The sequence below is a fragment of the Anabrus simplex genome, chromosome 12, assembly GCF_040414725.1.
Source record: "Anabrus simplex isolate iqAnaSimp1 chromosome 12, ASM4041472v1, whole genome shotgun sequence".
NCBI classification, from domain to species: domain Eukaryota; kingdom Metazoa; phylum Arthropoda; class Insecta; order Orthoptera; family Tettigoniidae; genus Anabrus; species Anabrus simplex.
The window spans coordinates 4705285-4731900 of record NC_090276.1 but is presented as its reverse complement, the minus strand read 5'-3'; the positions used below and the strand labels follow the sequence as shown (position 1 = coordinate 4731900).

At 41.7% G+C, this 26616-nt stretch overlaps 1 protein-coding gene across 2 annotated transcripts in view; it reads left to right on the top strand.

The window, feature by feature from the left end:
- Positions 1 to 26616, top strand: part of LOC136884414 (spondin-1) — a 433578-nt gene that overhangs the window by 21968 nt on the left and 384994 nt on the right. For both annotated transcript variants that reach the window (XM_067156552.2, XM_067156550.2), the window contains exon 2: positions 18100 to 18277. In XM_067156552.2, coding sequence (XP_067012653.2) covers positions 18100 to 18277 — 178 coding nt within the window. The remainder of the gene's footprint in view (positions 1 to 18099; positions 18278 to 26616) is intronic.

Genomic DNA, 26616 nt, shown 5'->3' with positions numbered 1-26616 from the left:
CTGCAATACAGATCTGACATGCCATTATGATCAAATACACGCCGACTGAACAAATTAGCTCCATCAGTCCAATAAACACGAAATAGATGATCGTGTTTTGATTAACATATGTGTAACACAACCTCTCATCGGGATACTTTGCGATGAACAGAGTGAAAGTCCCAGATGATGATGATGACGATGATAACCAACTCGGTATGATAGTCAGTTTACCCTTGGTTTTCTCTTTCTCTTCTAGCTCAGGCACCCTCAATAGCGTCAGATAAAAATGCCTGCGCAAATTAGTTGTGACATTATTATTATTATTATTATTATTATTATTATTATTATTATTATTATTATTATTATTATTATTATTATTATTATTATTATTGTCCGACTCGTTGGCTGAATGGTCAGTGTACTTGCCTTCGATTCAGACGATCCCGGGTTTGATTTCCGGCCTGATCGGGGATTTTAAATTTAATTGGTTAATTTCAATGGCTCGGGGGCTGGCTGTGTGCGGCGTATTCAACATTAGAAATCATACTAGGTAGGACCCTCATCTTCACAGACATACAGGTCGCCTAATAGGCCGTCTACTAGAAAAAGACCTGCATCAGGCCTCTCCGGAGGGTCTAACTACAAGGCCAAAAGGTGAATTTAAAATTTCAATAAAGGTTATATTTTCAAAATATCAAAACTTAACAAGATTTAACAAAGAGCTTTAGACTTCAACAAAAAAACAGCGAGTCAAACAATAACCAACCATCCGGTCCAAGACCAAGAAAACAATTTTCCACTAGGTGAAATAACAATGAAAGGCATGTACAAGTATAATTTTACCAGTACAGGGATTTTTTACAAGTTTTGGGCTTCGAACCCCACTTTCACAATCCTTCAGTTATTAGCCCAACGTTCCCAAGGTACAAATTTGAACTAAGGGGCAGAAAACCCCATCATACCAAGGAGCACTTGCTCCTAATTACCATGTTCAGCCTCCAAGGGGCACTCAGAGATCAAATAATGAAAGAGCAAACCGGCTCACAGTTACTCACGCCCTTTGAGGGCAGCCTCAGCTTTTACAATCATTTGCCATACAGGCACGACTTATAAATTTAAACAGGGGTATCTCTTACCCAAGCTACTGGGCCTTGATGGAAAAATACTAGGTTAAAAAACGGCCCAAAACTTAAAGGAATGGAGGCGTGAATTAGCACTCCTAAAAACACATTTTAAAACCTAAGTGGCGCTAGGCCGATTACACAGGGGCTAATCCCAAGCTAGGGAGGTGACTCGTATGAAAAAACTTTAACACATTAATAAAGAGAAGAAACGGTTATGAAAACGTAGTCACCTCAACTTCAAAATGAAGGGGAGCTCGAGAGATATTTAAAGATATAGGTTACATGCTTCGAACCTTCCCCGCGAGTTAAACTGCTGAGCTAGCAAGAAATAAAGATGTTAAAAGGCCATTACCTTGTTGAAGAGCTGCTGCCTGACGAACGAGGCGCTTCCCGCCCCCTGCTACATATTCACACACTGAGAAAGATGTTATTCGAGTGGCCCGGAGACAAGAAAATCAGCAGTTTTTATACCCTCGCGGAAAATTCGAGACCTCTCATGAATGATTAGGACCCGCCCACAAAAGTTTTATTGGCTAACAGCAAGAAGTTATACACAAGGCGATGGAGAGACACCTTATTGGTGGGAAATTAATTACAGAAATTTAGGATTGATTAAATTCAAAACAGGCGGAAAGGAAGCTTATATTACCAACCCCCAAATAAAAGAACAAAATTTAGTAAAGACAAAACTTATGAATACAAAATTTCTCCAAGAAAGTTCATTCCTTCGCACCAGAATTCATAATCATAGTTTTTAGTAGAGACATATATTAGAGAATGTCCACACTTCTTGATCAACAAAAGAAAAAAACACCTAGAGACATCTTCTGATAAACAGGAGTGTTAATTCAGTTGTTACAGTTCAGGGTTTCTCCTATAGAGAAGTTTCAATTGGCGCAAGATTTGAACTTACGTCGTAGAGGTGTACCACCCGGTACAATTATTATTATTATTATTATTATTATTAATTTGATTTCTTCCCTTCCCAGAATCTGATCATCCTCTCGCTGTGAATTTTCTTCTGTTCTTCTGTCCATGCAGTGGTGGACTTTTCAGAAAAATTATGTTTGTTCACCAACGTTCTAAAGCTAGGCCTGTCCTACATAATTTCGTCTCTTATGTTGATTGCTTGAGGGTATTTTTCATATTTAGTTATCCAATAATTCTTTACTTTTAATGAGGAAACAGAATTAAATATCTTGTTAGTAAGTATTGCATTGTTAATTCTTTGAAAATGGCCACACAATTTCAGTCGTCTTTTTGTAGAGTGTCTGACATTTTCTTAGAATGCTGGTGTAACTCAGGAGACCTCGTATTAATTCACACTCCTTTTGTGCAAACTGGCCGAAGGATTTTACTTTCCTGTTTCTCTAAACTTTAGTTAGTGATCTGCCTCCAGTGATCATAGTCTTCAATGTGAAGTGAATGGTGCGTCCGAAGCCAAGTGAAAGGTGAGAGCTGTCAATCAAGATCACGGAAGAATCGCTCGTTCTATGTAAAGACTGCCAGGTGGAGACCTGCACTGAGGGCTGCAGAGTTTTGTGAATAGCCAGTAATTAGCGACCTGTTGTCCTTCACTTCCAGGTATAATTGTGTGTGGATTAATTTGGTCGTGCTAAATTAAAGCACGACCAAATAAAGAGACATCGTTTTATGCGTAACAATAATAAGAATTGAAGTGAGGCACCAAGAAAAAGAAAAGGAAGAAGAAGAAGAAGAATAAGGCCTAATTCAATTACTCTACTTGAGAATATCATATCAAGAAAGAAATAATTGACAGTTTTATCCCTTTCTTGAGTGACAGCAAAGTGTTCCTTTGAGACTTTACTCTCTGACGTGACATAACACAATTACAAGGCCTCCATGTCTCGGTCGGCCAGTGTGTGTCAGGACGCTTGCTGCTGCGGTTATAGCAGGCTGAATTTAACAAGCCATCAAATACAATCCATTACTAGTATGATGTTACGAACGAGACTTGGTATCACATTTTAATTATGAACTACACTGCACTGTGTGTGTATTTATTCACACTCTCTGATGAAATTGACATAGCACATAAAATTAAACATCAGTACTGGCGACTAAAACTCCATCCAGTCACAGAGTGTGGTAACCACAGGACCTCAGCTGAATATCGCAGACTTCACCGTACTTACACTTGACTCCTCTGATTGATGAATTCCGCAAAGGGTGAAATCCGCATGGGTAAGAAAGTTCACACCCGTAATCCTACCGGAGGGCAGGAATAATAATAATAATAATAATAATAATAATAATAATAATAATAATAATAATAATAATATTAATAATAATAATAATTCATCAACAAGTGAATTGTGACAAATCACTTAGCTTTTGCAGATGATCTTATCATGGTAGCAAAAACCCCAGAAGAAGGAATAAAGAATAAAATTAGAACTTGAAAAATATGCCCCCAAAATTGGATTACTGATCTTCTATGAAAAAAAGAAAAGAAAGAAACAAACTACTTTTCCCTTTGCAAAATCAAATGATCATAAACAAGTCTCCCGGTCATGGTCATCCACCAACGGCTGCTGACGGCTGCTAGGTAACATTGTCTGACCATCCATCCATACCTTACATCACAGCCTGCACGGTTGCTAGGTAACATTGTCTGACCATCCATCCATACCTTACATCAGAGCCTGCACGGTTGCTAGGTAACATTGTCTGACCATCCATCCATACCTTACATCAGAGCCTGCACGGTTGCTAGGTAACATTGTCTGGCCATCCATCCATACCTTACATCACAGCCTGCACGGTTGCTAGGTAACATTGTCTGGCCATCCATCCATACATTACATCACAGCCTGCACGGTTGCTAGGTAACATTGTCTGACCATCCATCCATACCTTACATCAGAGCCTGCACGGTTGCTAGGTAACATTGTCTGACCATCCATCCATACCTTACATCAGAGCCTGCACGGTTGCTAGGTAACATTGTCTGGCCATCCATCCATACCTTACATCACAGCCTGCACGGTTGCTAGGTAACATTGTCTGGCCATCCATCCATACCTTACATCACAGCCTGCACGGTTGCTAGGTAACATTGTCTGACCATCCATCCATACCTTACATCACAGTCTGCACGGTTGTTAGATAACACTGTCTGACCATCCATCCATACCTTACATCACAGCCTGTACGGTTGTTAGATAACATTGTCTGACCATCCATCCATACCTTACATCACAGCCTGCACGGTTGCTAGGTAACATTGTCTGACCATCCATCCATACCTTACATCACAGCCTGCACGGTTGCTAGGTAACATTGTCTGGCCATCCATCCATACCTTACATCACAGCCTGCACGGTTGTTAGGTAACATTGTCTGACCATCCATCCATACCTTACATCACAGTCTGCACGGTTGCTAGGTAACATTGTCTGACCATCCATCCATACCTTACATCACAGCCTGCACGGTTGCTAGGTAACATTGTCTGGCCATCCATCCATACCTTACATAACAGCCTGCACGGTTGTTAGATAACACTGTCTGACCATCCATCCATACCTTACATCACAGCCCGCACGGTTGTTAGGTAACATTGTCTGACCATCCATCCATACCTTACATCACAGCCTGCACGGTTGCTAGGTAACATTGTCTGGCCATCCATCCATACCTTACATCACAGCCCGCATGGTTGCTAGGTAACATTGTCTGACCATCCATCCATACCTTACATCACAGTCTGCACGGTTGCTAGGTAACATTGTCTGACCATCCATCCATACCTTATATCACAGCCTGCACGGTTGCTAGGTAACATTGTCTGACCATTCATCCGTACCTTACATCACAGTCTGCACGGTTGCTAGGTAACATTGTCTGACCATCCATCCATACCTTACATCACAGCCCGCACGGTTGTTAGGTAACATTGTCTGACCATCCATCCATACCTTACATCACAGTCTGCACGGTTGCTAGGTAACATTGTCTGACCATCCATCCATACCTTACATCACAGCCTGCACGGTTGCTAGGTAACATTGTCTGGCCATCCATCCATACCTTACATCACAGCCCGCATGGTTGTTTGGTAACATTGTCTGACCATCAATCCATACCTTACATCACAGCCCGCATGGTTGCTAGGTAACATTGTCTGACCATCCATCCATACCTTACATCAGAGCCTGCACGGTTGCTAGGTAACATTGTCTGACCATCAATCCATACCTTACATCACAGTCTGCACGGTTGTTAGATAACACTGTCTGACCATCCATCCATACCTTACATCACAGCCCGCATGGTTGCTAGGTAACATTGTCTGACCATCCATCCATACCTTATATCACAGCATGCACGGTTGCTAGGTAACATTGTCTGGCCATCCATCCATACCTTACATCAGAGCCTGCACGGTTGCTAGGTAACATTGTCTGACCATCAATCAATACCTTACATCACAGCCCGCATGGTTGCTAGGTAACATTGTCTGGCCATCCATCCATACCTTACATCAGAGCCTGCACGGTTGCTAGGTAACATTGCCTGACCATCCATCCATACCTTACATCACAGCCTGCACGGTTGCTAGGTAACATTGTCTGGCCATCCATCCATACCTTACATCACAGCCCGCATGGATGTTTGGTAACATTGTCTGACCATCCATCCATACCTTACATCACAGCCCGCATGGTTGCTAGGTAACATTGTCTGGCCATCCATCCATACCTTACATCAGAGCCTGCACGGTTGCTAGGTAACATTGCCTGACCATCCATCCATACCTTACATCACAGCCTGCACGGTTGCTAGGTAACATTGCCTGGCCATCCATCCATACCTTACATCAGAGCCTGTACGGCTGCTAGGTAACATTGTCTAACCATCCATCCATACCTTACATCACAGCCTGTACGGCTGCTAGGTAACATTGTCTAACCATCCATCCATACCTTACATCACAGCCCGCATGGTTGTTTGGTAACATTGTCTGACCATCCATCCATACCTTACATCACAGCCTGCACGGTTGCTAGGTAACATTGTCTGACCATCCATCCATACCTTACATCACAGCCTGCACGGTTGCTAGGTAACATTGTCTGGCCATCCATCCATACCTTACATCACAGCCCGCATGGTTGTTTGGTAACATTGTCTGACCATCCATCCATACCTTACAACACAGCCTGTACGGTTGCTAGGTAACATTGTCTGGCCATCCATCCATACCTTACATCACAGCCTGTACGGTTGCTAGGTAACATTGTCTGGCCATCCATCCATACCTTACATCACAGCCTGCACGGTTGCTAGGTAACATTGTGTGACCATCCATCCATACCTTACATCACAGCCTGTACGGTTGCTAGGTAACATTGTCTGGCCATCCATCCATACCTTACATCACAGCCTGTACGGTTGCTAGGTAACATTGTCTAACCATCCATCCATACCTTACATCACAGCCTGCACGGTTGCTAGGCAACATTGTCTAACATTTCATCCATACCTTACATCACAGCCTGCACGGTTGCTAGGTAACATTGTCTAACCATCCATCCATACCTTACATCACAGCCTGCACGGTTGCTAGGTAACATTGTCTGGCCATCCATCCATACCTTACATCACAGCCTGCACGGTTGCTAGGTAACATTGTGTGACCATCCATCCATACCTTACATCACAGCCCGCATGGTTGTTTGGTAACATTGTTTGACCATCCATCCATACCTTACATCACAGCCTGCACGGTTGCTAGGTAACATTGTCTAACATTTCATCCATACCTTACATCACAGCCTGCACGGTTGCTAGGTAACATTGTGTGACCATCCATCCATACTTTACATCACAGCCTGCACGGTTGCTAGGTAACATTGTCTGACCATCCATCCACACCTTACATCAGAGCCTGCACGGTTGCTAGGTAACATTGTCTGACCATCCATCCATCCATACCTTACATCACAGCCTGCACGGTTGCTAGGTAACATTGTCTAACATTTCATCCATACCTTACATCACAGCCTGCACGGTTGCTAGGTAACATTGTCTAACCATCCATCCATACCTTACATCACAGCCTGCACGGTTGCTAGGTAACATTGTCTGGTCATCCAACCATACCTTACATCACAGCCTGCACGGTTGCTAACGTTACACTTCCGTCACACGTTTGTCGGGTTACGTTACACAAATTTTCGGATGACCCTCAGTCATAAGACATATTTATGTCAAAAAATGAATGTATCACTAGTATCAACAATACACCTGCAGAAATTTAAATATACAACAATAAAATAATCAAGAGAATCAACAAATTCAAATACTTTGGTGAAGCGATGACAGTAACAGCCGTAGAGAAGGAAAGCTTATACAACAAAAAGCCAGTATCCAGGAAGACTAAAGTGAGGCATTACAAAACTGTATTCTTCAAGCAGCGTTATGTGGAACAAAGTGTTTCAATACCTTCTCAGGTAGAAGAACAAACAAAACAGAAAAGGAAAATTATGGAACCTATTTGGGAGAATGGTAAAAAACAAGATTTTGAACATTACATACATCTTCATTATAGACCGTCATGCCTTTCAGCGTTCAGTCTGCGAGCCTCTGTCAATTTTTAAAACGCTGCCGCAATCCTCTATTTGTAACTAGTTCTGTGGCCTGGATTCGTTCTATACCTCATATTTAAATTGTTTGAAACTGAGTCTAACCATCGTCGTCTTGGTCTCCCTCTACTTCTCTTACCCTCCATAACAGAGTCCATTATTCTCCTAGGTAACTTTTCTCCTCCATTCGCCTCACATGACCCCTCCACCGGAGCCGGTTCATGCAAACAGCTTCATCCATTGAGTTCACTCCTAACTTAGCCATTATCTTTTCATTCCGAGTACCCTCCTACTATTGTTCCCACCTGTTTGTACCAGCGATCATTCTCGCTAATTTCATGTCTGTTACTTCCAACTTATGAATAAGATATCCTGAATTCACCCAGATTTCACTCCCGTACAGCAAAGTTGGTCTGAAAACAGACCGATGTAAAGATACTTTCGTCCGGGAGCTGACTTCCATCTTGCAGAATAGTTTTGATCGCGACTGCGAGCTCACTGCATTAGCTTTACTGCACCTTGATTCAATCTCACTTAGTATATTACCATACTGGGAGAAGACAAATCCTAAATACTTGAAATGATCTGCCAGTTCCACCTTTAATTAAGCCCACGGCCACTCCCTTCTCATTCCTAGGCCTTTCTTGTCCCATCGTCACCATAAGACCTACCTGTGTCGGTGCGATGTAATGCAAATAGCAAACAAAGTAAAAAATGAATATAATGGTTCGTTCAAGAATGTATTAATTTTTATACCCTTTATAGACTCAAGTCCGAACTCATTCATTCTTTAATATTATTTCCTGTTTATTTATTTATTTATTTATTTATTTATTTATTTATTTATTTATTTATTTATTTATTTATTTATTTATTTATTTATTAATACATCCATAACAGGGTATATCCCCATTTACAATGGATGGTACAAAATACATTCAATATATAAATGGTACCTATATGTACAAAATAATATATAACAATTAAAAAACCAAAATTGCCTTGACTAAGTTAAGAATAACTTAAACACATTTTCAATAAAACATACAAACATATAAAATATTAAAGTTAAGGAAGATAAAACGAATAATCAGAGAAAAAGAAAAATATTCATAAGAACAGCAAATACACGAACACATATACATTTGAAAAATATTACTGGCATTACATACATCATATTTCAGTGCTGAATTAATTTTCTTCAATAAATTATTCATTATAATGTAAATATTGTTTCAACATTTTTGAAAATAAAGGAAGTGATAAAGCATAATCTATTTGTCTGCTGTCTGAAGATCTTCTGTTAAATACTTCACACATTTTTACAACAGGTGAATTTTTATGATGTGAGCTGCTTGAGAAGTGTTTGTCTCAAACGAAGAGTTACCCTCTTGGTACTGAAGTTGATTCTTTTAAGAAACTCTTGGTTATCTAATATTCCACTTGCTCTCAATAGATTATTTTTGATTTAAGAAATGTAAAATCCAAAGTTCGGCGGAAAATGAGCCCTCACAAATGCCAATGCTATGTCTTAACCACTATAAAAATGAATATGGGATCCATACCAATTCTTGAACTCCATGCCAACCTCATTGCGGACATTTTATACAACGTGGTGTGCAGTGAATACCAAGAAACACTTTAATTGCCATTGGTATAGGAAGTTCTTCGTTCTTCTCTCATTGGCAGTACTGGCTGGTACACAGCGCTGTACACTCTAAGACATTTTCAAGTACATACATACGTTACATACATTACATACATTATCATTATAGACTGTTATGCCTTTCAGCGTTCAGTCTGCAAGCCTCTGTGAATTTACTAAACGTCGCCACAACCCTCGATTTGGAACTAGTGTTGTTGCCTCATTTAGTTCTATACCTCTTATCTTTAAATCGTTAAAAACCGAGTCTAACCATTGTCATCTTGTTCTCCATCTACTTCTCTTACCCTCCATAACAGAGTCCATTATTCTCCTAGGTAACCTATCCTCCTCCATTCGCCTCACATGACTCCGGTTTATTGCTGGGATTTTAGCAGTGGCGAATTTCCTATACATGCGATTGATGTGATACATCCCTTGTATTTCCAACGTAAAATTAAATACTCATTGTTCATATTTTAATGCAAGTTATTTATATACAATTCAAACGCCCAGTTGGAGGCTAGTGACTGCTACTAATTGCCAAACTACTCCAGAGATGGCAGCACGATCATTGAACCCTTGTTGATTTTTTTCGTGGGCTTGGCATGCGGAACGAATAGCCACATTCGTCCAGCGGGCGGTGTAAGGTGGAATCCTGTAAGTTATCGCGTGTGGCTGGGATTTATTTGCTATTTCGTGAAATGCTGGAGTTCTTGCTTGTGAGTGATTCCTTTCTTGTGCTATAAATGATGATATTTGTGTATTGTAATAATATAAATGATTCAGTTTCGTGTGTTTGTAGTGTAAATATCGAATAAAGAAAATGCGAGAATGATGCGATTTTGAAATGACATCACACCGGTCAGAGAGTAGTTCACCAGACATGCATCACACCGGTCAGAGAGTAGTTCACCAGACATGGATGTAGGAGCGCCAGGGTTGCGCCTTTCTACTGCGCAATCCGAATTGAATTCTAACCATTGTGTAATCGAACGCTTATTAAGAGAACCATTTAGTATACTTTCTTTTTACGGAGAAAATCAGAATTATAAATGAACGACAAACGCGTCCAAGTCTAAGTGTAACTACACAACTTAATCGTGTGTTCGTCATTCCAAGAGAAATATTTATGAAACAAACCATCGGATTTGTGGATGTGAGATCTTAAAATAAACTTTTCTGTTGGCGATTTTTCTTTTTCACTTGAAAAATATGTTTGGAATGATTGTCTGTTTGCGTTGATGTTTGCAATTGTCTCTGGTTACATCCCCTAAACCAGGAGTCGCCGGGCTGAGTGGCTCAGACGGTTAAGGCGCTGGCCTTCTAACCCCAACTTGGCAGGTTCGATCCTGGCTCAGTCCGGTGGTATTTGAAGGTGCTCAAATACGACAGCCCCGTGTCGGTAGATTTACTGGCATGTAAAAGAACTCCTGCGGGGCTAAATTCCGGCACCTCGGCGCCTCCGAAGACCGTAAAAGTAGTTACATTATTATTATTAAACGAGGAGTCAGGAGTCACCACTGGATTTTAGGCTCTTACAACTGTATACCATTGTTCCCTTTTACCTGTACTTCTTCAAGTTTGTTTTGACTACATTATTAATATTAATTTCAGTTTGTCTCTAGGTTTTTAAAATTATTATTTTTTGTCATTTAATTCAAATGAATTGACATTGTTTGATACTCTTCTTCAAGATTCAATTATCCTGGGTATAATAATGTTTATTTTTAATTTCACTCTTTTACACAATTGTGAAATAGTATTTTAAGTAATTAACATTATTAAACCTTCATTCCAATTGATTTATGCATATTATTACATACTCTGTTCTATTTGCGGAATTTTATAAAAATTGACCTATTATTAAAGTGCGGCCTGAGATCGTGTTCCCCCCTGTCGGTGGGGGCGGTATAATAACACCCACGGTATCCCCTGTCGTAAGAGGCGACTAAAAGGGGCCCCAGGGGCTCTGAACTTTGGAGCGTAGGTTGGCGACCACGGGGCCCTTAGCTGAGTCCTTGTATTGCTTCCACTTACTTGTGCCAGGCTCCTCACTTTCAGCTATCCTATCCGATCTCTCTTGGTCAACACTTGTTCTTTTCCGACCCCGAAGCTATTAGGTTTGCGACGGCTAGGGAGTCTTTCATTTTCACGCCCTTCGTGGTCCTTGTCTTTCTTTGACCGATATCTTCATTTTTCGAAGTGTCGGATCCCTTCCATTTTCCCTCTGATTAGTGTTATATAGAGGATCGTTGCCTAGTTGTACTTCCTCTTAAAACAATAATCACCACGACCTGAGATCGTGCCTAATGTTTCCAGTGTGGTCCTCGAGCACTTACTGATTGGGAATCCGCGAATAGAAGAAGAAAAAGAAGAATTTGAAGAAACATTTTAATGCTGAATTAGGTTACTGTGCCTTTCTTTAGTTCACATGACATAATAAATGCCGTAGCGATACGTGCCAGTCCTATTTTGTGTCGCACCCCGCTAAGAAGCACGGCCTCGAACGGGTCTGGTATCGCTGGACCGTTCGTGGGTATCAGTATCAACACGTCAAACTGCGAGTCCCAGTACAAGATTGTCACAGTAGCAGTGGACCGGTATAGCACTACCAACAGACCTGTAATTTACACCGACCCACGTGTCACAACCCAATCTGTGACTCTGTCGAGGTATGGATTTGGTTCCCTGCAGGTATTCCAAACCTGAACCCGATAGCATGACCAATGCTTACATTTAAAAAATTATAAAAAGTCTATCCCCCACTACCGTGAACACCTCATTGATCTTTCAGTGTTGTACACGTGGCTGATTGGTGGGCCATTCGCATGAAAGCGTTCGTTTGTTTCATGTCCCTTTCGTGGAAGCTCGCGTTACCGACTGTCGCAGGCGGCTTTGGTCACATCGATTACAGGTTACATGAGAAGTACATTTTGTCTGCACACGCTAGCGACCAGCGGATACTGTTTCATTGTATTAGAAACCGTTCCTGCAGTGCAGACAAAGCACAGCTCTGAATCTTTTAATACTTCTACACCGTCAGCAGATCAAATAATGGACAATATGGAATTTCGAACAATTTGTTAAAGAAATATGTTCCTTACCTCAGCTTTAAAGAGAGAAAACCAGGATATAAAGGAAGGATATTCGTTTCATTCTGCCTCAAATCTTAAGTAACTTACGTACTTTATTTAATGCCCTACCCCTGAGCGTAGGGGTGGTAGAATTCATCCACGGTGTGCTGCCTCAGAAAAGTAGCACTTACCGCAGGATCTCAAGTCAGGAGCATCCTAAGTGAGTCTACTATTGGTTCCCTCTGTGTTGAATAACATCGTACAATCTGACTAAAAGGGGGCCCCAGGGGCTCTTAACTTGCGAGCGAGGGTTGGTGAGCACGGGGCCCTTAGCCGACTACTGTCATTACTTCCACTTACTTTTGCCAGGCTCCTCACTTTCATCTATCCTATGCGACCTTCCTTGGTCGACTCAGAAGGGTTCATTTTCACGTCCTTTGTGGTCCTTGTCTTTCTTTGGCCGATACCTTCATTTTTCGAAGTGTCAGATACCTTCCGTTTTTTCTCTCTGATTAGCAGACGCTGTTCATGACAGTGCAAAATGGGAGGAAATAAGGAGTGGTATAACCGAGGCTGCTGAAGAAGTGCTGGGAAGAAGACAATTACAGCCGAGGAACCCATGGATCACTGACGAAATTCGCGAAAGGGATATGGAGAGGAGAGTAGGGAATATAGAAAGGTACAAAGAAATTAGAAATCAGATCACAACAACGTGTCGCGAAGCAAAGGAGAACTGGATGAAGGAGACAAGTGAGATTATAGAAAAGGACATGATCAGAGGACATGTCGAAAAGGCATATTTCAATATCACAACCCTACAACACAAACCAAAAACCAAAAGCTCCATAGTCAAAGATAAAATGGGAAACCTCCTGTTCAACACCGAAGAAATCTGTGAATGTTGGAAAGAATACATTGAAGACCTGTACCAAGGAAACTATGTAATACAACCAGCTACATTGAAAAAGAACACGAGATAGACGAATGCAGGAAGGGTCCCTCATTCACATCTTCAGAGTTCAATGCAGCACTACACAGTCTCCAGGAAAAGAAAGCACCCGGTCCAGATAACATTCCGGCAGAACTTCTGAAACTCTTGGGTGACGATATGAAACGTTACCTTTTTTGAACTGGTGTCAGATTGCTATAAGAATGGCATAGTTCCTCCGGACTTTAGTAAAACAGAACTGTTGCAATACCAAAAAGGGGGATTGCCACGGACTGTCTAGATTATCGAACTGTCACTCTCCTGTCTCATGCTTCAGAAATACTGCTCAACATCATCAAGGATAGAATTAAAGGGAAGTTAGAACACTATATCGATAATGACCAGTTTGGATTTCGATCAGGGAGGGGTACTAGGGAAGCAATTCTGGCATTACGTTTAATTCTGGAGAGAAGAATTGAGAAGAATAGAAAAGTATACGTGACTTCCATCGACTTAGAGAAAGCTTTTGACCGAGTCGACTGCGAACAACTTTTCCTTACCATGAAAAAAGCAGGAATTGATTGGAAGGATAGAAGCCTCGTACTAAATTTATACAGAAGGTAGAATACTGATTTAGAAATAAAAGGGACAAAGAAAAATGACAAAATAAGAAGAGGAGTTAGGCAAGGATGACAACTCTCTCCTTATCTCTTCAATATGTTCATCGACGAAGCCATCGCAGTCATGAAAGAGAAAACAACTGGGATCAAAATTAATGGTAAACAAGTACAGTCTACAAGATTTGCTGATGATATTGCCATACTAGCAGAAACAGGCAAAAGTATGCTGAGAATGATCAACATATTAGCAGAAACATTAGGCAAATGGAACCTCAACATTTATACAAGGGAAACAAAAAGCATGACAATATGTAAATACAAGAAAACACCTGTAACACATGATACTGTATAGGCTTTTGGGCTTATGCCGTGTCAAGAAAATAAGGTGAAATTCTTCACGTTTCTCAGAGAACTGTGCTCTGCGTCATCAGAAGAAAATCTTGACTGTCCACGAGAAAGGCTTCTTAAACAATGACTTTTTAAAATTTAGACCTTATAATAGAAGTAGAAATGGTACGTTCATCGTCACCAGATGGCTCCCCGGACGTGGCACAGCGCTAGCGTTCGAAGCGGAAGCTGACCGAACCATCAGAATCAGGCTAAGAGGGTCACATAACATGTGTACGTAACATATGACATTGACACAAGCCTGGAATGAAACATCTGGCGATGAGGAACGTAAGAATTTGGAAAACACCGAGACGAAATAACAATAGTGAAGGGACAGGGAAGGGAACTACCTGCGTAAATCCTTAATGGCTGGCAACCAGGTATTACTTAATCGATAGCCATCTGGTGACGAATGAACGTACCATTTCCACTTCTATTATAACATTTAAATTTTAAAAAGTCATTGTTTAAGAATCCTTTCTCGTGGGGGGACAGTCGAGATTTTCTTCTGATGACGCAGAGCACAGTTCTCTGAGAAACGCCTTATTTTTTTGACACGGCATAAGCCCAAAAGCCTATACAGTATCATGTCTAGAAGTAAGGGCCGTGAAAGCATCAATATCAACCTATAACATACTTCAAAATTGGCTCTGATAAAATTGAACAAGTGAAACAGTTTTTCTACCTAGGAACCCTAATCACGAGTGATAATCAGAGCATATCTGAAATCACGAAAAGAGAGCCTTGCAAGATAAAAATCATCTGCTCGCCAACAAACATATGGATATTCAAACTCGAAAGGCCTTTGCAAAAACCTTTCTCTGGAGCGTGCTTCTGTACGGTTGCGAAAGCTGGATATTAGGAGAGCAGAAAAAAACTAGAGGCAATCGAAATGTGGATCTGGAGAAGAACGCAGATGACAACTTGGAGTGAAATGAAGAACAATACCGAAGTCGTTACAGAGATAGGAGAAAAACGGAATCTGATAACTGAAATTAAAAACCGAAAATAAGATTTATAGGCCACATTCTGCGGCATGAGGAGTTTATTTGTAACATCTTTGAAGGAAGAGTTGAGGGAGAAGAGGAGGAGGACGATCCAGACTAGAACCTGCTTCTGAGAGTGATCTGCAAGACCTATGCCGAGTTCAATATAGACATACAACCTGTGAATAGTCTTGTACTATCAATATACTGTAGATGAACAATGCACGACAGTGACCTTACTGTCCCCTCGCAAAACTATGCACTGCTGAGATCGGCGATACATGTCCTGGAAACTTTGCAGGAAGGCTTCCTTTGGGATGGTGTTCAAAAGCCTCGTCACGTTTCCTTAGATGTCAGGAATATCGTCAAATCTCTCTCCTTTCAAAGCGAGTTTGAGTCGTGGGAATAGGAAGAAGTCTGGAGGATCCCAGAGAACGCCATTCCATGCTTTGCCGTTTAGTTTCAGGGTCGTATACGAGACACCAGATTTCAAGTTCAGTGACAATACAGTTCAAGAAATTTAGTGTCGCATCCGCCGTTTCGACAAAATCCTGTGAAGCCTCTAAACGTGCCTGCTTCTGATCGTCAGTCAAGTGATGTGGCACAAGACGGGAACACGTTTTTCCTCTTCCCTAACTTCTGGGTAACGACTTGTCGCACGGATTCACGGTTAATCTTCAGTTCATCCGCTATCATGAGGACAGTTAATCGCTGATCTTTCGTGATTAATATCCTCACCTTCTCATTGACGGCGGTCGCCCCTCTCCCGCTACGGGGGTTGTCAGAAACACTTTCCCGGCCTCCTGGAAAAAGGGCGAACCACTCGTACACACACTTCAAGGACAGAGCTTGATCTTCATAAACACGTACCAGCATCGGATGCGTTTCTATCGGTGTCTTGCCAAGCTTAAAACAAAACTGTACATTGATGTTTTGGTCGTTCATGTTCCTGTTCGCAGTTTACAACCAACGAACTAAACACGCACTGTGTCAAACAGGCCTCACCCGGCACACACACGATGCTCAACTGAACAACGTTGGGAGCAGGTGGTCAAAACCTGCTGCTACGCAGGTGCAGCGTTGTGTGTCGCCAGTGTTGCCGGATCGATCGTTCTGATTTCATTCACCGAACTTTATTGTCACAGGTTGTATACAGCTGCGGCAACAAGGCTTAGCCTTTAGAATTTGATGATTAGTGTTATATAGAAGATAGTTGCCTAGTTTTACTTCACCACAACTACCACCTCTACTATTGCTTCACCTTACTTGTGCCAGACTCCTCAGTTCAAACTAATCTTATGCGACCTTCCTTGGTCAACTCTTGTTCTTTTCCGACCCTGACGGTATTAGGTATCGAAGTCTAGGGAGTCTTTCATTTTCACATCTTTCGTGGCTGATGCCTTGCTTTTGCCTTTTACTTCCATTTCGAAAAGTCATACCTCTTCCAATTTTCCCTCTAATTACTGTTAGTAAGTGGTACAAAATAACACAGGCTCCGTGACAGCGCGCCAGCCTCTCACCGCTGGGTTCCGTGGTTCAAATCCCGGCCACTCCATGTGATATTTGTGCTGGCCATAGGGGAGATGGGACAGGTTTTCTCCAGGTACTCCAGTTTTCGCTGTCATCTTTCATTCCAGCAACACTCACCAATTTCATTTCATCTATCAGTCATTAATCATTGCCCCCGAGGACTGCGACAGGCTTCGGTAACCGGTACAATTCCCATCCTCGCCGCTAGATGGGAGCTTCATTCATTCCATTATTGACTCGGTCGAATGACTGTTAATAGGCTGTGGATTTTCAAGTGGTACAAAACAAGGTTTTGGAAATAATAAAACCTTTTTGCAAAACAATCACTCAGTTTGGAGACCAGAAAAACATTCTCAAGAGTGTGCTACTTTATGGATGCCAAATCTGGACATAGAACAGAATTTGAGGTTTCAGAAGTGTGGTTTTGGAGAATAATTGCAAAAACAAATTGGATGGTTAAAAAACAAGGAAGTTAAGGGAAATCAATGTTTATTAAATACGATAGAGAAGGGGAAAACGAAGTTCCTTGGACACGTACTGAGACATGACTCTCTTATCCAAACCATCACTGAAGGTAAAGTATTGGGAAAGAGACCCAGGAACTCCGTCAGTGAAGTGGTTCATGTAGCAACATGAAGAGAAGCAGAAGATCTTCAGATGAGCTACAGAGACAATGCATTGCCTTTAGTAGATGATGATGATGGTGATCATGATAGTGTTAATAGAGGATGCTTGTGCAATTGTACTTTCTCTTAAGACAATAATAATTACCATGATCTGACTTCTTCTTCTTCAGCGCTTCTCGGAGTCGGGCCTTTCAATTATCTTCTGTAGTGTTCTATCCCGTGCCACTTTCCTCACTTCACTTGGGTCTTTCCCTCGGGAATACGTAAGTTCACTGACCATCTGATTCCATTTCATCCGTGCACATCACTTTCTTCTAGTTACGTCTTGTCTAGCCTCAGACAGTCGCTTATATACCCTCAGGTAACCTGACTTCTTATCAGTATCATCCACTAGAGATGTCACCTCAAGCTCTTCTCTCCTAGTCTTGTTGACAACTCGACGCAGGTATTACATTTCTGAGTTCGTACTCTGCTGTCATCTTTCTCTCCTCTAGTCCATGTCTCTCAAGTGGGGGAGGAACACAGCCAGACTAAGAAAATAATGTTTGTGGATTCAGTGCAGATTCTACTTGTTTCCTTCCAGATGGTGTACAAGGCGAGTGTTCTGGCGCTGGTGCTGTTCGCCATGGTACGAACAGGTGCATCTCGCTGTAACAGAGAACCAGAAGGTCACTCGTCTCCTCGTGCACAGGCGGGGAACCGCTACCGTCTTCAGATCAGTGGGAATGAGGACACCTACACTCCAGGCGAGACTTACAGAGGTAAGTACACAACACTTTATGGTACAAAAAGTACCCCCGAGTACAGTGCCGGGCAACGACAACTTACCCTCCTCTCCGGCGTAGCTATAAGGCGTTTTAGCACGGACTATCCACAACTCTTCTCTCAGTGTCGGCGAGCGAGGAATTAAAATTACACTATTAGCTTGGGTAAAAAAATAAGAAAAGAAAGAAAAAAATGAAAAAAGTAAATTCGTGTCTTCATCCCGAGGAAGTGTAGCTCACTTCACGTACACCACGTACCAGCCAACCTTAACTTTCTGGAAGTACCGGGAATCGAATCCGGGCCCTCCAAGACGGCAGTGAATAGTACTAAGTAACGGAGGCAGACATTGCCTTGGGTAAAAAGCTTCGTATTTTAAGAGAAAAACATTTCCCTTTGCGGGAAGCTAATCATCATGAATATGTCTTTCATCTGTGGCAACCAAGGCCTACAGTAACGACTAATGTGACGTCACTGACGGTACACTTTCTATTACAACACACTCTATTTATACAAATCCAGAGCCGCAGCATCTTTGGCGAGCAATGTGACGTCACTGACGGTACACTTTCTATTACAACACACACTATTTATACAAATCCTGAGCCGCAGCATCTTTGGCGAGCAAGGCTTACAGTAACGACTAATGTGACGTCACTTCCATCACACATTTTGTCACGTTACAGACATTTCGGATGACCCTCTGCCATAAGACATTTACATATTGAAAACTGTTTCAGAAATAGTCATTGCTGTTTGCAAATCAAAGGCATAGTACATTTGTTTTCTATTTTTGAGGAGCAATTCATAATAGTGAGTCATTTGTTTGGGCGATAGTCACACTGTCTGCGTCATTGTATGAACTCAATCAGTTATTCAAAGTAAAGCATAACATGATGTTGTTTGGCGGCTGAAATAAATTCTACTTCAGAGTGCATGCACCCGCGCATTGCGCGACGAAAAAGACGACCTCGCTAGGTTGACCAGAGTGTAGAACTCCACTCCTCGATTTTGAACAATAGCGCTGTCTCTCTCTCTCTCTCTCCGCCAGTCTCTCCCTTCCTCTCTTGCTCTGCAGCGCTCCCGCATCCGAGCAGGGTTGAGCCGAGCTTAGCCGAGCAACCGCGAGACAAAATGCTGGTCCGAACCGAGCCGAGTCTGACCGATGCACGGTGCACAGAACCCCTGCGCTTCAGTTTCCACGCGTGAGATTTTAGGCATTTGAGAGGCCTTGTTCTACTTCAATCTTTACATTTCTCTTTATAGTTCTTGACTGCCCTGCTTTATTTTCGTACATTGTAAGATCGGGTTACCTTGAGGACCATTCAACGCGATCTTCCTACCGGGAACATTTCTGGAAGTCCATTCGGACTAGTTCAGATACTCTTTCTTTTAAAAAAATTAAACGCAGTACGTTGATACGGCACGGTGAAATTAAATTACAAATTTCTCAAACGTAGCTTAAAAATAACTGATAAGCCCAAAAGCCTATTTCATTATTACTTTTCACACCGCTAATTCTAGAAACACTATCGACCTTGGAGATCTGTGCATCTCATAAACCTCGTCATTTTCAGTCTCCTGCCGGTCATCGTGCTAGTCAGTGTTCGAGGTGCCGTGTTGTGTCTCGTCCGGCGGACCGCACGACTGTGAGTGTGTAAGTCAGTGATAGGCTGAGCATTCTTTGGCATTCATTGTGTTTATTTGTTTTCCGTGTCTGTTGATGACAGAGATGGCGACATGGAAACGGGATAGTCTTAAATTATAGTCCACCATAATAACACAAAAGGTGGTGTTGATACCGGAGATTATGAGAGCCGCTAAATACATTTCAAGTCGCCGTACACAGCGCGGGCCCATGCTTGTGTCCTTCATCTGAGGGTTATCAGCGCATGTATTGCTCACCAGTCCTTTAATGAAAGAACTGTACTTAGCAGAAAAAATCTCACGTAACAACTGATTGAACCTTGATTCAATCTCACTTACAATATTACCATCCTGGGAGAACACATATTCTAAGTACTTACCTACTGACATCAATTTATTCTTGGAAAGGATAATTTTCATACCATACTCGTTATAAGATATTAGATATTTGGGCACAGTTTGCCGCTAAGACCAAGTCGTCAACGTATTCCAAACTGCTTACTACTGATGCCGCCCACTTTATACTTTCCAACACCGAGCTCGATAGATGCAGTCGATTAAGTGCCGGCAGTATACAATATTGTGGAGATAGTGGGTTCGAACCCCACTGTCGGCAGCCCTGAAGATGGTTTTCCGTGGCTTCCTATTTTCACATCAGGACAATGTGGGGATGTACCTTAATTAAGGCCACGGCCGCTTCCTTCGCAGTCCTAGCCCTTTTCTGTCCCATCGTCGCTATAAGACCTATCTGTGTCGGTGCGACATAAAGCCAATAACAAAAAAAAATTCCAGCAGATGATCCATGTAAACTATGAACAACAAAGGTGAAAGATTTCAGCCTTGTCTAACCCCTATAGGTACCTTGAACCAAGAAGTCATTCTAGCATCAATTCTTACTGCAGCTCAATTGTCAACATAAATTCCTTTGAAGGATTTTAATAATATACCATTAATTCCATAGTTGACCAGTACGGAGAACATCTTTCCTCTCTGTACCCTGTCATACGCTTTCTCTAGATCGACAAAACATAAACATAGCTGTCTATTCCTCTAGTGACGTTTTTCAGTTACCTGGCGCATACTGAAAATCTGTACCTGACAGCCCCTCTGTGGTCTGAAACCACACTGGTTTTCATGGAGCTTACTCTCAACCACTGATCGCACCCTCCCTTCCAAGATACCAGTGCACACTTTGCCTGATATACTGATCGGTGAGATACCTCGATAAATGTTACAATCCTTCCTGTTCCCTTGCTTATAGTTACACTGCGAGAAAGATAAGGAACAAACGTCTTCCACGAGAACTGTCAGTCGAGTTGTGGGACTCGAAGTACGTCTCCATGATGACTTGGGGCAGGAGGACAAACTGCCGAGGAAAACACGTCACATTTGTCTCGCAAGTGTAAAGTTCCAATAAGCAGTGCGTTCAGTATCGTCAACTTGAGTAGAGCAGATTCTTCCTGTGTAATTTATTATAGATAAAAGGTATCAATTTTAACATCAGTGAGTCCTGTATAACCTTGAATTATAATGCTCAAGTTTTCAGGAAGGAGATGCCTTTAGTTTTTATTTGTACCGTGTGTACAAATTTTGATGCGAATTTTGAGTGAAACATGACATGAACAAATTAATTTCACAATGATGAAAATAAAATGTGTAAACGTGATGCATTTCATTGTTTATTAAGGTAAAAATATGTAGTACATAATACAAAATATAGTGTTGGAAGGTGATTTTTACATATTTTATCCACCTTCCAACTGTAGTTGTGTGCGAACTATTGACGACTGCGCTTGAGAGCTACTGGTGGTAAAGGTCCACTATCGTGTAACAGAGAAATAGACAGATTATGAAAGAGATAAAAGTTAGAAATAAGTAGTAGGAATGGTTGCGGAAGTAAGGAGACATTGAAGGAACTTACTGGGAAATTGAATTTAGCAAAAAAATCACCTAAGGATAACATGATCAGTCAGAGGCGCCCACTTAGAACTCGTTCTGTTCTTGGTGTCTGTGTCCCACGTGAACATTGTAGCCGTAAAGGCTGGTCTGCGGGATGTATTTCCAACAGGACTCTGACCTCAAGACAGATTTCGCCGCCCTTCAGTTACAGTGACGTTAAACCATTAGCAAGAATTTAAAAAAATAAATTAAAATAATCAGGAAACCCTAATCAAAATACTTTTTATACACCTCATTAATATTCATTGATATGAATGTACTCTGTACAGTACCAGGTGGCCCTCCAGCCCCTTATTTTCTCTTAGAAAGGTCCCGCATGCTGTAGTGATGAGTGGGATGCCTAATCGGCGGTTAAAAGGGAGTGCTACAACGTGGTACAATTCGAATGCGAAAGAAATAGCAGTCATTCACCACACACGTGCATTTTTGGCGACCAAGGCCTACAGTAACGACTAATATGACATCACTGTCCGTAGGCTTTCTATTTCAACACAGTCTTACAAACTCACAGCCGCAACATACAATATACGCCAAAGATACAGAAAGTGACGTAAAATAATTGATTAAATTATACACGTACGGACATTCCACTTTACAAAAAAATTGCTTGAATGTACCTTGAACGATCCATTAGCACTTAGTTGCAGATCTCTTCGGCGAAATACGTGTATAGATGGCAGGCGGCTATTTGGGAACTCCTGAGTATACCGTCTGCGAGGTTCGGTTGCATTTCGACCAGATTCTCCCTAGATTAAAATTATGTATGTGAACACACCAGCCAATTTCGATATGTTGACAGCAACTGTAGCAAATACCAGACTACTACTATACGTAGGAAAACGAGGCTTCCTGACGCATTAGACGGGTAGCGCTGACGAACAAGCCGTCCGGTTGTTCTCTCTTCGTATTCTGACCTAACCTGCCCGCAGTAGCGCCCCTTTGAAATCACTTACTAGGCACCCCATTCATCACTAGTGCATTGCGAGACACTTATAAGTAGCAAGCACAGCGCACGCGGACCACCAGGTATAGGCCTATATTTTACAAGGTATATTTTAGGAGTTACCGCAGTCTTGCTGAAAGCACAGGAATTGTTTCAATATTATATAGCGAGAAAAGAGCGAGCAAGTAGGCAGGCGATCGCAACTACTTACATACAGCAGGAGGAAAGTAACCAATTTAATCTAAAGGAAATATGATAATAACTAGCTGATGTACCCGTGCTTCGCTGTGGAATTCTCGGGAAGGCTGTCTTTGTGGTTTTCCCAACTGAAGTCCAGATATATTATTAAAATGATGCCAGTAGGAATATAGCGATTAGAAGCAATGTCATCATATAAAATACTCGATCAAATGAAAAACAGCTTAACTCACAGTAATACGGTGCTGATCTAACAGTCCAAATTTCCAGAGCTGGAATGACCAGGCCGCAGGCAGCCGTGAACACTCCTCTGCCATTATTCCGTTAAACGTGCACACTGCTCATTCTAATCAGTGCCTCAGAGTAGGGATTGAATAATTCGCATGCTATGATGGACCAGTGTGTTAACGTATCAATAGTATCAGAAAATTTATGAACGAGAGGAATCGCATGCTAACGAAGAAAGTTATCTAACTGGCCAGCTACTTCTCATCAATATTCAGACAGGCTGCTATACTCGGTACCCAGCACTAATTCCATCTATCGGAAATGAGTGGCAACAGAAGGCACAAAGCACATCACAACAAGCAATGGTCAATGTAATGTTATTGTTGATCAATTTGATGAGCTTTCTATATTGTAGGTCTTCACATTTCTTGATATTAGGGCGTCTTATAAAATTGTTTACTGTGTTCCTCATTCACCGACATACCACAACACTTTTCATTAAATTCTGTTCAGCCGTTTCCTCGTGATGCGCGTACATGCAGACAGACAGACAGACAGACAGACAGACAGACAGACAGACAGACAGACAGACAGACAGACAGACAGACAGACAGACAGACAGACAGACAGACAGACAGACAGACAGACAGACAGACAGACAGACAGACAGACAGACAATACGGAAAATTAAAAAGTGCATTTCCTTTTTACTGTGGACATGACATATATAAAAACACCATTATTTTGAAATTCTGAACAACAGACAGAACTCTTATATAGTTGTACACGATTCCAGCTGTCATTGAGACTGTCACCAATCAATCGGAAATATGTGGGTTCAGTACCAATTTCGATCATTTTTGACATTTTCCTTTTTATCCTTTTTCAGTCCTAACCTCTGGCCGATGGAGGCTGAACTTGGACTCCAATTGCATCTAGAGTACCAGAAATCATCTCGGCGATCCCCAAAAGTATGGAGTCGACACTAATATTGGTCGATTTCCATGATTCATACATATCACTCCCTCCCAACACCCAACCGTACGAGTAATAGTGATGTTTTACCACCACAGTATTATTTTATAGTAAGTCATATGTGTACCAAGTTTCGTTGAGGGATATGCTGGAACATACATATCTCGGATATTTTCTTTTTTCACCCCTTCTCAACCTCATGACGATGGCGGCTGAACTTGGATTTCAATGTCATTCGGAGTGCCGCTATTCATCTTAGTCAACACGAAAACCTTGGATTTAACGCTTATATGGGTGGTTTTCGAATATATTTTATGTTTGACTCCACCCCTGAGTGTGTCTTACTCTCACTCCAGACAGTATTACGTCAAGTGCTTACCAAGTTTATTTGAAATGGAAGGTTTATCTATAATCGCCGTCATTACTACTTGTTTAGTTTCACCGATATCTTTAAGTAAACATATTGCTCCTTAAGTGTATGCAACCCGCGAAGTACAGAATGTATTGCGGGCTAGGGCGAGCCTATGCCTGCAGTTACTTAGAGGGGTCATTTAGTGACTTTCTTTTAGATTGATCTAAAGTTGATTGAAATTAGGGACCCATAAATGCCTGATGATTCACCGGCAGGTAAGTCCGGAGAGAGAAAAACAGAAATGAAGGGAATCGGGGTTACGTCTCAAAACTCACGACTGCAAACAGCAGGTGCTTGCGATGACCGCAGGAGAGACTCACGCTTCCCTTACGACGGACAGGGGATACTGCGCATGTCATTCTGCCACCCCAACCCAAAGGGGAAAAATAATGGCTGGTGAATGAGAGAGACCGAGGTGTATTATTATTATTATTATTATTATTATTATTATTATTATTATTGTTATTATATTTTGCTGTTGCCTTAAAGCTAATATAATGCATTTTTTTACCTTACACATAAATTTGTAACAGTGGCGTGTGGCCTCCGGGGAGGTCTGGTGCAGGTCTTTAGAGCTGACGTCGTATAGGTGACCTGCACGTCTGTAAGGATGAGGCCCTTCCTAAGATGAAGTCTACTGCTGAAGACGGCACGAAACCCAGTACCCGAGCTATAGAAATTAACTAATGAAAGGTTAAATCTCCGACCCGACCGGAAATCGAACGCGGGAACCCCTGGACCCTTTGAACCAAAGGCCAGCATGCTAACAATTTATGCATGCAGCTGGACAACATAAAATTAAAGTAGGTATATTGCCCGCTACTAGTTAAAAAAGGAACTATCAGTTGGTAGTACTGGGGCCCAGTTCAATTATGAAGCCAGAAAGTGGCGTTTACTTGAAAAAGGAATTATATTTAGAGATATTAAAGATCAAGATGGTTAATATACTCATTTAGTTTCAACATTTCGAGATTCATTTGAAAAAAATGGCGTGTTTCTATTTTTCGTAAGAGTTCATCTACTCGCTTAGGTATTTCAATAGATTGCCTACCCAACATACTTAAACCGAAAAAATTACTCATAATGCATCCGATTATTCTGTACGATATGTCTGAATAATATTTGAAACTCATTCGATTATTTAAATAATCGGATGGAAGTTATTCGATTATTAAAAGTATTCCATTCTCCCATCACTAACAGGGTGGACATTTATCCGTTCAAGGAAGAACTGGCCCAGGTAGAGAAACCTGTTCTTACTAATCCTATTCCTGTAATTCGTGAGTTTTGAGACGACACGGGAAATGGGTCCAGTAGAATTGACTGAACAAAACTGATTTTAGTAACTTTTTATTATATACTTAGGCAAGTCAATAGGTATCTGCAATTTCGCTCTAATTATCTTTAGGTTGGCACTATGGCGCTGTGTGCTCACCAGTCGGTAGATGGCACCGTTGTCTACGTCTGTGGAAGGTTTCAGCTGTTATGACGTAACAGTTCAAAAGGGGTCGCTACGAGCGTGAAGGATGATGAAGGATCCAGGCGTCCATCTGCAGCCGTAACAGGTGCGTGATATGGTAACAGACGAGTGACTGTTGATGATGCGGCAAACCATATACACATTAGCCATTGGTGCAAACAGAAAGTGGCGCGGCCTCAACAGCGCACACTGTACTGAACTGATCTGATAATGCTGAAACCTACCACAGACATAGACACCGGTGCCATCTAGCGGTTGGTGAGCACACAACTACATAGAACCAACCTAAAGACAATTAGAGCAAAATTGCAGAGACTTACTGACTTGCCCTCGTACATTGGCTTTAAGTCCCACTAACTATATTGTGTGATTTTTGGAGACGCCGAAATGCTAGAATTTTGTCACACAGAAGTCGTTTTACGTGACAATAAATCTACCGATGTATTTGATCACCTTCAATTAGGATAGAACCTGCCAAGTTCACCGTTCTACCGCC